We start from the raw sequence: 13,690 nt of genomic DNA, 5'->3' as shown, positions 1-13,690 counted from the left end.
ACATCAATTTACATGACTTTTATTTTTGAAATACGCATTATAATTATTATAACACTACTACTTATTCAACTGCTGTTACTAACAGGTCGCTATGTTATGATTCCAAGTCGAATTGTGTATGTGAAGGTGGTTCTTTGAGGTTTAATTAATAATTTCTCTCAGCTTTTTTTTTTATTTTTTCTTTAAAGCTTGACAATTTTTTTTTTTCAAATCAAAAGAACGCATTAAAAATGCCTTGAAAGATGCACAATATATTTGGCCAACCGTCCCCCGTTACGGTTTTGGCTCTTTATTGGAACAAACCAAGTTGACGTCTTTCACACATTCGCCTCAAAACACCCAAACATTAGGTAGCCAAAGTGGTGCGCTCTCGCTTCCACCACCAGCATAAGGTATTCGAGCATGGTTAAGAGAAAGAGCAAGAGAGATAGAGAGCGAGAGAGCACACACCGCCACCACCAGAACCATTCATTTTCGAATGAATGACGTAGATGGGTGTATTTGTGAAATCGTGACGAAACTAACAGGCAGCTCGCCAGGTTTTCGCGTAGCTGCGATTTTTCCTCTAATTTCGTTTATTTTAAGTTAGTATTTCGGTTCGGTACTAGTTAAGTTTTGTTCCTTAGTTCGTGGAGTTTAGTTTACACTAGTTGGTGTTTCGTTTCCGGCGCGTACAAGCGGCGAAAATCGCCTGCGAAAAAATCGTCGTGGGATCCTCAGCAAACTGCTGCGTGAAGAAGAGAGTTGGGCCAAAGAATTCAGGACACCCAGCGCAGACAGAGAGGCCCATATAAGGCAGGCAGAGTAAGCAGAGCAGAGCGACCGTCAACATCAGCAGTGTGTGGATAGAGAGGGCGACTGTGGAAAAATGTTGGGCGTACGCCAGGGATGGTGTGTTGGTGAGAATGGAACTACAAAATGATGATGGTAGCGGTTCAGCCCTTTGCCTGCTAAGGTGTATTACAACGCTCGTAAATGATGACTTGTCGTGATTACGACCCGATGGGAAAATGAAACATCAATGATACACCTACTTTGACGTCGCGAAAACAACACAAAAAAGCACAACATTCCACCGACGTGAGACTGGGGAGCTGCTGCTGGAGGAATTTTTTGAAAAACAGTACGATAATTGTGTGCAGCGCCAACTGTGATTCACCCAGCCACTTGGAAGTGGCTCAACGTTCTAGCCAGTCTGGATTTAATCAGCGTATGGTGACAACAGCCGATATTCATTAGTTCGCTGCTGCTGCTACGTCGAAAGGAAAGCGAGCTGAATCATTACACAGGCTAACCACAGCTGGGCGCAGCAGTGGAGGATGGCCTTTTGACCTCGGTCAATTTAGGAGTGATAAGCTCTGCGCCAACGGCCAAAAGGAAAACGAAGCAACAGTTTGCAACTGTAGCGTAGCGTGTGTGGGGTATAATAATAACAGAAACAAAATGAGTATGTGTGTGGAAATAATAATACAAGGCTTATCTAATCTGGCAAAACAGTGAATCGGTTGACTGCCATCCGCCAGTCGGACCCACAGTTGGCCCAAGTGTTCAGAAGAAGAAACGTGCTGTCGCGTCCATGTGTAAATGTACTTGAACAAAGGCTTTCTAGTTCGGTTGGAACGTCGTGTGCGAGTACAATATGTGGTTGTGGTTCGCTTCGAGCTGTTATGAGAAGTGAGAGCGCGAATTGCATTAATTATAATCAGTAAAACCTCAATGGAAGGTCTTTTCTTGTGTGGCGGCGGCGACGGCAGCAGCAGACTGACAGTCGATCAATGACGGTGATGATTCATGAGGGCGATCACAGCATAGCGCACTTGTAGAAGCACTACCGTACTGGTATATAGGAGAAAGGCAAATCTAGGATCGAGATCGAAAGGAAACATGGGTGATGCTAAGGTGAAGCAACCCTACTTTGGAACTCCGCCTCATCAACAGGCGACTACATCGAAGGCCGGCTTAGTGGTATCACCAACCACCATGATTGATACGCTGAAACCCAGTGGGAAGGACGATGCAGCTTCCAAAAGTCCTACGAAATATGAACTCCTCAAGGCGCGCAAAGCCGAGCTCGAGAAACGACTCAACGAGAAGTATGCGCAACTACAGCAAATCAAGCGAGAAGAGGCTCAGCTTATTGGCATGTATCCGAGCGATTTCAGTTCCGGTGTTGGAAGTCAAGATCAGAACGGAGCGGCACCGACGTTGAGGCGGAAGATTGGTACAAGCTTTAAACTACCGGAGAACCTTTTGAACAACAAAGAAGACGACATTAACAAGCTGTTGCTGGAAAAGCAAATCCAGCAGCAGATATCGGAAGCTTCGTTGAGGTTTGCTAACGATACGTCGCAGCCAAAATCGGTACGAAGGACACACAAGCAAAACTATGAATCTGCTCAGCAAAAGTTGCTGGCTATGAATCAAAACTTGAGTCTTTTGAAAAAGCGCCAACAACAGCAAGCCGAACAGCAGAAACCTCCGCCTGCAACCAGAGATGACATCGACCTCCACAAAAACAGTAATGCGAATCGTTTCCGGTCAAACAGCAACAGTATGATGCTAAACATGTCGGAACGACGGAATTCGATCAAATCGAACAATTCCTCGAATCACTCCAGTAACCTTATCGCACCGGGTGGACCAATGCAGAAGCAGCAACAGCTGCTTGTACAAATCCCACCTCAACATTCGGCTCACTACCATTCACAGCAGATCTCACCGTACTCCATACATTCGGGAACCCTCTCGGTAATGCCATCCGGTTCGCAGAGTATGACTCCTGCAGCATCGGCCGCGATGGTGTCCCAGCTGAGCATGCTACGGCATCGATCTCGATGTGACAGCTTCAGCGGTATCATGAGCTACGATCTTTCCGGAGCAGCGATTGATCCCGCAAAAATGTCTCCTGTCAGTAGCAACAGCAGTCATCATCACCATCAGCACCCGCATCAACACTATCAACCGCAGCAACAACCGCAACCTCAAAGTGGAGCTAATCGCTTGAACAAGTTGATGCAGCAACAGCAGATGCAGAGCTACAGCCCTCCGCCGGGACATCACCAGCATGGAAGCAGTCCCGGATACGTACTATCGCCCCCGGCAAGTGCTTCGTCAAACACCGTTGGACAAGCGTTCGTATATGATACGAAAATGATTTCACGATTCCAAGCTCCTCCTCCTCCTCCGGCTCCTGCATCAACTGGCCAAGGTGTCCAGAACGATCAGGGTTATGGATCCAGCATACCTCCGAATAGCAATAGCTACGATTCCCAGCAAGAAATGATGACGTCCGGTCTTGGTGGCTACTGGATGATGCTTGAAACGGGAGAAAAGGTTTGGTGTTCGGTGGATTCACGATTCTCCAGTTTAGATCGGAAGCAGGGTGGTGGCAGCATGAAGATATCTCGTTCCAAGCTTAGCCAGTATCCCCACGCAGCTCCTATCAAGAGCAATTCGATGGGAAACTTTGATTTTATCAACAAACAGCAACAGCAGCAGCTGGAAGACTCGATACAACCCGACGCAATATCGGTTACTTCAGCTTCCAGTGAGAACAAGAAACGGGAAAAGGTCTGGAGAGAAACATCGTTAGACAGTCCGGTTGTGAAGCACAGGACGGTTCCATCTCCATCCCCTGGGATGATGTCGAATCCACCTCCGCTTCCGGCGTATCCTCAACCTCCACCACCACCTCCTTCTTCACAACATGTGCAGCAACAAGCTCACCTACAAACTCCTCTACACGTCAATACCAGTCACAATTACGGTGTATCGCCATCGTCACCCCTCCTCTTATCACCTCAACAAATGCGATACTACCATCAGCGACAAGAACAACAACGTCAAAGAATTAAACAACTAGAAGAACAGAAGCAACATGCTTACATGCTCGAACAGCAGCAACAACAACATCAGCGGCTCTTACAGCAGAAGCATCTTCGTTCTCCGCCACAATTGCCAAAGCATCAGCACAACAACTACAGTCAACAGTCGCAACCGGCAAGCCAGCAACATTTGGACCTGCTGCCTCAATCTCCTCGGTTCTACGACCACGAGAACCACAATCTACCACCGCACTACTACCAATCCCAGGAACATCCGTCGCAGAACAACCTCTCCGCACGGCATCCCGATCTCCTCATATCGCCCACACTCTCAGCGTCCTCATCCAACACGTTAACGTCGCCAACGTTACGGCCATATTCATCCGTTTCCCCAACCCCCTCGACCATCACCACGACCTCGACGGCAGCGATCATCCACGCGACGCCGGACATCCAAACGGAATCACCCAAAAACGTAACCATTGTGCAGCAGGGTAAAATCATGCCGTACAAGGAAGTTACCAAGCCCTTTGAGATGTCCGACTTTTACAAGTACTCTACCAAGTTTAAAGAGAAGAAGCAACAGCAGCAGCAGCAGCAGCACCACCAGCAGGGTCAGCATCACCAGATGCACCAGCACCAGTTTCATCACCCGCAACAACAACAGCAACAACAACTGGCTGATCAGCTGAGTCCCAACGGGAACAGCATGGGTCCCAACGGAGAGCTGATGCAGCGAGCGGTCTATCAGCCACCCAATCCTTCCATTTGTAGGCCCATCAACTACAACTGAGTGTGTTTGGTGGGTGAGATCGGATAGTCAGCGTAGATTTTCTCGTGGAAAATGGACACGTTAGACTAGGATTTTGAACTTTTTAGTAAGACATTCCACCATTATCATCATCTTGATCACTTGATCGTACTTTCTTCCTCCTACGCTCATACTAGAGCGAAAAAATACTCTGAAATTCTGATCAAAGCTTAAAACATGTGTGTTAAAACCATTTTACTCCGAGTTTCAAACCGGAGCGCATTGGATGAGAGTCTAACCCTTTACCACTGCGCTGCGCGATCTTGTTGGTAGCGGAGAGGCAGAACGCAATCACCGTTGTACTCTGTAAGGTTGGCGAACGAAGTTTATCATTGCTTTGCAGTATAGCTGTCAACGGATGTCAGTAGTTTTGCCATCACTGAATAGAAGTGGAGTTTAGTTTGAGTGTATTTTTTTTTCCTTTTTTGGTAATGACTTAACATTTTCAAGAAACAGAATCAAACATTTGTCACAAGTTGTTAAAGATTGGCACTCTGTTTTTTTCATGTTTACTATTTTTTTAATTTCAAGACTTTCACTGTCTTTCACCGACCACAAGTACATAAACACAAACAAGGTTTATTGAAAAATACTGTAGAATAAATATCAATCAAAACATATGTGCGTGAAAGTGTATGCTAATTAATACTGGTAGTCTGCGCAGCTAAAGCGATACTGATGTGTTGTGTATTAAACAACTTTGCATGAATAAACAGAGTCATTAAAAAGAGCAAAGAATGCGCCCAACAACACACCCAAGCGAGCGAAGAAGAGGAGTCGTTGATGATAAAGCAGAAAAACTGATCACGGATGATGATAATGATGGTCGATGTCGATGATGATACGTACTGCTGGTGGAATGATTCTCACTTGCGTTTGCGAAGAGCAGCAGCAGCAGCAACAACAGTTCGTTATGGGTGTACCCCATTTGGCATAATGGACATTTGGCATAACGGGTTTTCAAGATGGACGTTTGGCATAATGGACGTTTGGCATAATTGGTCCAAGACATCAGGGACGTTTGGCATAATGGACATTTGGCATAATGGACGTTTGGCATAATTCGTTCAAAAACCATCAAGGACGTTTGGCATAATGGACGTTTGGCATAATTATTACTAGCTTGTTTTTTTTTTGTTAAGTATTTGTCATTTTCACGAACGAAAATGTATATTTTTTACCTTTTTATATTACTTTAAAAGATTATCATTTTTTCTATAAAAAATTAGGTATCTCTATATTTTTTCCCCAATAGTCAATTCTTTCCTTTTTGAATAATTCACAATAAATCTTTTCAATGAAATTTTGATATTTTTATTAAAAAATTAATATAAAGAAGAAAATATCTCTTGTTTGCTTAAGATTTTTCCCCTTTCAATATAATTAGCAGTAATTTTTAAATGAAATTTTCCCTTTTATATGAAATTCATGATGAGAAAAACCACTTCAAATTTTCGACAATTGAGCTTTTATAATGCAATTTTCCCTTCTTTTGATCAAAATTTTACTTGAAGAAGGAAATCTCTAAATAAATTCACATTTTTCCCTTCTTTTTCGAATTTAATCTAAAGAAACCCCAGAACTGGGCAGCACTCATCCGACACGAGACTAGCGGAAAGATTCACAGACACAGAGAACACAGTTCTAGATGACCGAGAGAATTATGCCCTCGAGTCCATTTTCAAGAAAAAGTTCATCCTTCAAAACAAAAAGTGTTCTCTACGGGAACTGAACCAGAGACCTTTAATAGACTAACTCAATGACTAAACTGCCTTGGCCACAGCAGCTTGGTGACACAAGAGTAGTCAGATTTCGATGTATGACTCTTGTTGCAGATTTACTGTTTCAATTAATTAATTAAATTAATTGTTTTGCAGGTGTGAGTTGGTACCATTATTCTATCGAGTTTAGCATTGAGCTCTCTATAAATTTTGATGGAATTATACTCTCGATCCTGTATTTTGGGTGAATGGATGTCGATGTTGCTTTTCTTTAAATATTTTGCAATTAAGTTTTTTTATTCAATTTTCCCATCATTTTTTTATATTTAACTTGAAGAAGGGAAATTCTCTTATAGATGTTGTCTTTAAACATTTATATAATTTATGCACATTTTTTCTCTGTTGGTTTAATTTTTGCAATAAAGATGTTTATGGAATTTTCCCTTCTTTTATTTATTCAATACTAATCTTAAAGAAGGGACAACTGCCCAAAAAAATAAATAAATGCTGAATAAATGTTATTTTTAAGAGCGGTAGGTGAAAAACATAAAAATTTTGCGATAGTCAAACATTTAAAGAGTGTCAAAATGTGAATCTTTAAATTTACTTTTCCTTCCATAAGTTGAATTTTATATAAATAAATATAAATGTTATAAAAAATTTCATAATCGAAGTTAATTGTCAAATATTCAAAAAGTATTGTTTTTAGAGATTTTCCCTTCTAAAAGTTGAATTTAAAATAAAAGAAGGGAAAATTTCATAACTCATTTGTCAAATATTTAAAGAAAGAAAAAATGTACATCCCTTATTAAGGATGAATATTAAAGAAGAAAAAATTGCATAAAAACAATGATTGCAAAATTTTGAAAAAAACAAACTGCACATTTTTGAGAGATTTCACCTTATTTTAGCTTTAAAATGAAAGAAGAGCAAATTGCTTTAAAAAAATTAAATGCATTTCGTTAAAGAAGAGCAAAATGTACATAAATTCTTTAGTTTGAATTTGAAAAAGGAGGGAAAAGGGTAAACAGTATAAAATCTTTATTGCTAAATTTCAAAGACTGGCAAAACTTACATCACTTTGTTAGGTTGAATTTAAAATAAAAGAAGGAATAATTGAATACAAAAAATTAGCTGCAAAATATTTCAAAAGAAGACAAATCTCAATATTATATATTTATGAAAAAAATGCATTTTATATTTATGAAAAATTGCATTTTCAAGCTTTATTAAGAAAAAAAAGGAAAAAAATACATCTATTGGGAGAAAATGACAAAGATACTAGATTTCTTGAAAACAAAAATCATTTTTAAAGTAAAGTTATCTGCTTAGAAAAAAGGAAAAAAAATATTGCGCAATTCTCACTAACTTGGACTTCGCACTAAATTATTGCTATCGATCGCACTATTGCGACTTGTCAAACTGGCTTGGGAAATTATAATTTTCTCAAAAAATGATCAAAGCGAGCCGATGTTGCTCACCTGTCAATCGCAATTTTAAAGTGCGAATGGCCAGTTTGGTGGAAACAGCGATTAGAAATGTAAATAAACAACTGCTGGTTGCCTAGTTTTAGGAAATTTTGTTGTCAAAAGTGCGAGAGAAAAGTGCGGGCCAAATCCAAGTTACAGTGCAAGGATCAATAGCTAGCAAAAATTATGCCAAACGTCCATTATGCCAAACGTCCTTGATGGGTTTTGAACGAATTATGCCAAACGTCCATTATGCCAAATGTCCATTATGCCAAACGTCCCTGATGTCTTGGACCAATTATGCCAAACGTCCATTATGCCAAACGTCCATCTTGAAAACCCGTTATGCCAAATGTCCATTATGCCAAATGGGGTACACCCGTTCGTTATAAAGCCCCACTCTGGTGTAATGCAAGCTTAAAGAGATTGCAGGTAAACAAAATTGTTTATGTTTAACATAAAAGAAGAGATAAAGAGAATAAAAAAACGTTATTACAGTTACGGTGCCTTCGTTGTGAAAGAGAGAGAGATAGTTCGATTTCGAGCTATAAAAGCAGATAAACAAATACAAATTGTTGTGTAAACAGTAGGATGTAACAAAAATGACTTTTTGGCGGGCATTCAAGGGTTTGTTCCGGTGGGCATACTAAGCCCAAATCCAAAATATGAGCTTGATTGGACGTAACAGGAGCTGGCGCTCCGCCCTTCAATTTTAAATGGGATTTAACCCGTAAAAAAAGATTTTTTCAAAAATGTCACTTTTTGAGGCATTTTGGCCACTGAAGCGTTTATTTTCAACATCTTTGGCGTTTAGGCTAGATCCTTGCGCATCTTTTGGTATATATAACATTGAAATTTAGAGCACCCTGGAGCTCGGTACAGACCTTCAAAGTTTGGCATTTTTTCGAAAAATCGGTCCCGGCAAAAAAGATATGCGTCGCGGCTCGCGACGCCCTAGACGCCATTTGATTTTGCCGGGGCCGATTTTTCGAAAAAATGCCAAACTTTGAAGGTCTGTACCGAGCTTCAGGGTGCTCCAAATTTCAATGTTATATATACCAAAAGATGCGCAAGGATCTGGCCTAAACGCCAATGATGTTGAAAATAAACGCTTCAGTAGCCAAAATGCCTCAAAAAGTGACATTTTTCAAAAAATCTTTTTTTTGCGGGTTAAATCCCATTTAAAATTGAAGGGCGGAGCGCCAGCTCTTGTTACGTCCAATCAAGCTCATATTTTGGATTTGGGCTTAGTATGCCCACCGGAACAAACCCTTGAATGCCCGCCAAAAAGTCTTTTTTGTTACACTCTAGTAAACAGTGTAATGCTTGAATAGGAATGATCTTAACCCGAAAAAAAAAACAAAATGGTTACAAGACATTTTAGTGATATTTTTGAATACACATAGACAAATTACGTACGGTAAAATTTGCAAACCCTTCCAACAGAACACTTACAGATTTTTTTTCTGACAGAGTTTGTCGAGAATAATAAGACTTAATCACGTAGCAGCTGGAATAGCAAGTATGATCAAATGCATTTAATTAAAAAAAGAAAATCGAACAAGCGAAACCAACCAACTCCTATGAACTGTAGAATCAACAAGACTGTTAGCTCACACGATGTAATTGAGGATTCCGATTTCGAGCTTTTTTGTCGAAAGGAACCGCCTTAGGCTAAAGGTTACACACACACAACGGTTACTATGCGTGCATATTCCTGTTTGAGGCCTTTATATAAATAGTTTAACAAATAGTGATGTATGGTAAAGCCTTCGGAACACGCAATGCAAATTGGCGATCAAGTAAATGAATCAAAAAGTACCTTGATAAATTGTAGATTGTTAGCTTGTAGGAACTGCTTAGTGTAGCATTTATAATTAAAACTTTTTCAAATCTGCCAGGATACGAAAAACTTGTAAAACACGATTTATTTCTATGAAGCAATGAACAAAACGAAAAAAAAAACAAAAGAGAAGAAAACAAAAGGATCACATCAAATTTGCTGAATTTCGTTTTTTTACGTTTGTACTTTAAGATGTAATAACTAGTTGTAAATACATTATATACTCTGTACTGGTTAATTCGTTTTAAGAAACTTTCAAGAAGTAGAAGAAAAAACACAGGGAAAGTTTTTTTTATATCCACTTTATATATCGCCTTTTGTAAGTGAGTCGGTTTAGAACAAATAAAAGTAAATATTTGAATAAAACAAAAAACATTTTATATCATGGTATCCGAAAATCATTACGACCCAGTAAGGTAAATAAAATTCGACAACAATTTCGCTTTTCGATTTTTTTCGGATGATTTTGAACCTTATTTTAAATTTTAAGCTTCATTATGAAAATATTTCTTCAAGAAGATAAGAACATTTGCGAAATTAAAAGAAAATATTTATAAGAAAAATTTAATGTTTCTTTCCTTTTAATTGTTTAATATTTTAAAGGCTTGCATTGATTTATTTATTTCCTGTTAACTAAGTATGCTTTTTGAATCGGTCGTTTTAATGAAACATCTAAATCCTACATTCAAAATAAAACAAATGAGTGAATAATGAATGTTTACTCCTTATCGCTGTAAGAGTTTAAAATCAAAATATCAATTATGCGTTAAATCATTTACAACCTCGAATTTCGCTTAAACATATAATAATTTAAAGGAAAATATAAACTTCTCTCTACTCTTACAGTTGATAGAATGAGTTTAATAACAGACATGTTAAAACTGTGATTAATCAGCATTGCTTTTATCTGAGGAAATGGTTGGTTTAGTAATACGACAGTCAATTTAATCATGCACGGTTTCGTCGCGTTGTTTCTGCCGTGGTTTAAAATATATAAAAAAAATAAATCATGCATCTTTAACACTATACAATCACAAGTATAAGTTTAATAATAATCTACTTAATTCGCCCGCAATACCTTTCGGGGTATATCCTAGGGTTCTACCTCTCCTACTAACATTGAGTCCAAAACCTCCCTACAAACATCTATACCACTAAGGTGACGTAGGGGTCCCTGCGCACTTTAGATCGGTGTTTACTAACATTCCTTCATTTCCCCGAGGATAGCTTGGACCCGGCGTGGACCCCCTTATGCCCTGGGCTGTATTACACACTCATCAAAAGATGAAGACATGGTATCTCCTGTGTTGGATTATTGTTCCGGATGAGGGTCTAACACAACCAGACCAAACAGTGGGATAAGCGTTGTTGAGCCTTCCGGTGGTGGGGCGTCCTCCAAATGCTAATGCATTGATTTATTTATTTCCCTTTTTCGAATTTTTTAATCTTGTAGGCTTGGCTTGTTGGGATGTGTTGTGTTTATCTACACGCAAAAAAGTCCGTTCGCGTAAACGTGAACAACGTACCATGAAAATAGGAAACAAAGCAAATTTTATGATAAGATTTTGCACCGTGAACAAATGCATGATTGCAACCGATTTCCATGAACGTTTGTTCACGAAAAACCGTAACGCCAGGTCTGGTTACGTTTTTCCTGATCTCGTATTCATAAACTTCGTTCATGGTAATGGGAAACAAATCATACATTTGTTCACGCTCATGCGAACAAAAAGCATGAAATTTTTCTTCAGGGGAATTTTGTGGGCGTTGCCACAGCTTTGAAACAGAGGCGAAGAACGTTCAGAAATCCTTATACGGAAAAGTGACAGTTGCAGGGTATCATTCAATTATTACGTGATGAACTATTTAATTTTGGCCCGGGTACGGATATATTTATCTGCAATCAGTTATTCGCATATCAAAATTAGATAATTTAACCGATTTTGGATTTTTTGGCCGCAGACGAAAGATACTAAGAACCTGCTTTAATAAAGCAATGCCGACGGAACCTGGTCCAACCTGGCCACTCCGGAACGGGTCACCGGTAACCGGTGACCATTTGGGGACACTTCGGAATTTTCAAGGAACTATGTCATGTGACATATTAAAATTCATCAAATCAAAAACTATGACCATTACAAGTGATGCCAACGTCCTCTGATCCAAACTGGCCACTTCGGAACGGGCCACCGGTAACCGGTGGCCACTTGGGGACACTTCGGAAATTGCAAGGAACCATGTCATGTGACATATCAAAATTCATCAAATTAAAAACTACGACCATTACAAGTGATGCCAACGTCCTCTGGCCCAACCTGGCCACTCTGGAACGGGTCACCGGTAACCGGTGGCCACTTGGGGACACTTCGGAATTTTCAAGGAACTATGTCATGTGACATATTAAAATTCATCAAATCAAAAACTATGACCATTACAAGTGATGCCAACGTCCTCTGATCCAAACTGGCCACTTCGGAACGGGCCACCGGTAACCGGTGGCCACTTGGGGACACTTCGGAAATTGCAAGGAACCATGTCATGTGACATATCAAAATTCATCAAATTAAAAACTATGACCATTTTAAGTGATGCCAACGTCCTCTGGACCAACCTGGCCACTCCGAAACGGGTCACCGGTAACCGGTGGCCACTTGGGGACACTTCGGAATTTGCAAGGAACCATGTCATGTGACATATTAAAATTCATCAAATCAAAAACTATGACCATTACAAGTGATGCCAACGTCCTCTGGCCCAACCTGGCCACTCCGGAACGGGTCACCGGTAACCGGTGGCCACTTGGGGACACTTCGGAATTTTCAAGGAACCATGTCATGTGACATATTAAAATTCATCAAATCAAAAACTATGACCATTTTAAGTGATGCCAACGTCCTCTGGTCCAAACTGGCCACTTCGGAACGGGTCACCGGTAACCGGTGGCCACTTGGGGACACTTTGGAAATTGCAAGGAACCATGTCATGTGACATATCAAAATTCATCAAATAAAAAACTATGACCATTACAAGTGATGCCAACGTTCTCTGGTCCAACCTAGCCACTTCGGAACGGGTCACCGGTAACCGGTGGCCATTTGGAGACACTTAGGAATTTGCAAAGAACCATGTCATGTGACATATTAAAATTCATCAAATTAAAAACTATGACCATTTTAAGTGGTGCCAACGTCCTCTGGCCCAACCTATCCACTTCGGAACGGGTCACCGGTAACCGGTGACCATTTGGGGACACTTCAGAATTTGCAAGGAACCATGTCATGTGACATATCAAAATTCATCAAATTAAAAACTATGGCCATTTTAAGTGATGCCAACGTCCTCTGGCCCAACCTGGCCACTCCGGAACGGGTCACCGGTCACCGGTGGCCACTTGGGGATACTTCGGAATTTGCAAGGAACCATGTCATGTGACATATCAAAATTCATCAAATTAAAAACTATGGCCATTTTAAGTGATGCCAACGTCCTCTGGCCCAACCTGGCCACTCCGGAACGGGTCACCGGTAACCGGTGGCCACTTGGGGACACTTCGGAATTTTCAAGGAACCATGTCATGTGACATATTAAAATTCATCAAATCAAAAACTATGACCATTTTAAGTGATGCCAACGTCCTCTGGTCCAAACTGGCCACTTCGGAACGGGTCACCGGTAACCGGTGGCCACTTGGGGACATTACGGAATTTACAAGGAACCATGGCATGTGACATATCAAAATTCATCAAAATAAAAACTATGACCATTTTATGTGATACCAACGTTCTCTGGTTCAACCTGGCCACTTCGGAACGGATCACCGGTAACCAGTGGCCATTTGGGGACACTTCGGAATTTGCAAGGAACCATGACATGTGACAAATCAAAATTCATCAAATTAAAAATTACGACCATTTAATGTAATGTCAACGAACCATACAAAAAAACAAAAATTCAAAAATACAAAAATACAAAAATACAAAAATACAAAAATTAAAAAATACAAAAATACAAAAATACAAAAA

General features: G+C 40.1%; 1 protein-coding gene across 1 annotated transcript; it reads left to right on the top strand.

Moving 5' to 3' along the window:
- Positions 1-69: 69 nt before the first annotated feature.
- LOC120415531 (alpha-protein kinase 1) lies at positions 70-10,041 on the top strand. The gene has a single exon (XM_039577090.2). It carries the CDS (start codon positions 1,885-1,887, stop codon positions 4,615-4,617), a length of 2,733 nt encoding a protein of 910 aa, XP_039433024.1. The 5' UTR covers positions 70-1,884; the 3' UTR covers positions 4,618-10,041.
- The last annotated feature ends 3,649 nt before the right edge of the window (positions 10,042-13,690 follow it).

The sequence above is a fragment of the Culex pipiens genome, chromosome 2 (genome assembly GCF_016801865.2).
Source record: "Culex pipiens pallens isolate TS chromosome 2, TS_CPP_V2, whole genome shotgun sequence".
NCBI lineage: Eukaryota > Metazoa > Arthropoda > Insecta > Diptera > Culicidae > Culex > Culex pipiens.
Note: the sequence above shows the minus strand (reverse complement) of the source record. Positions and strands in the feature narration are given on the sequence as shown.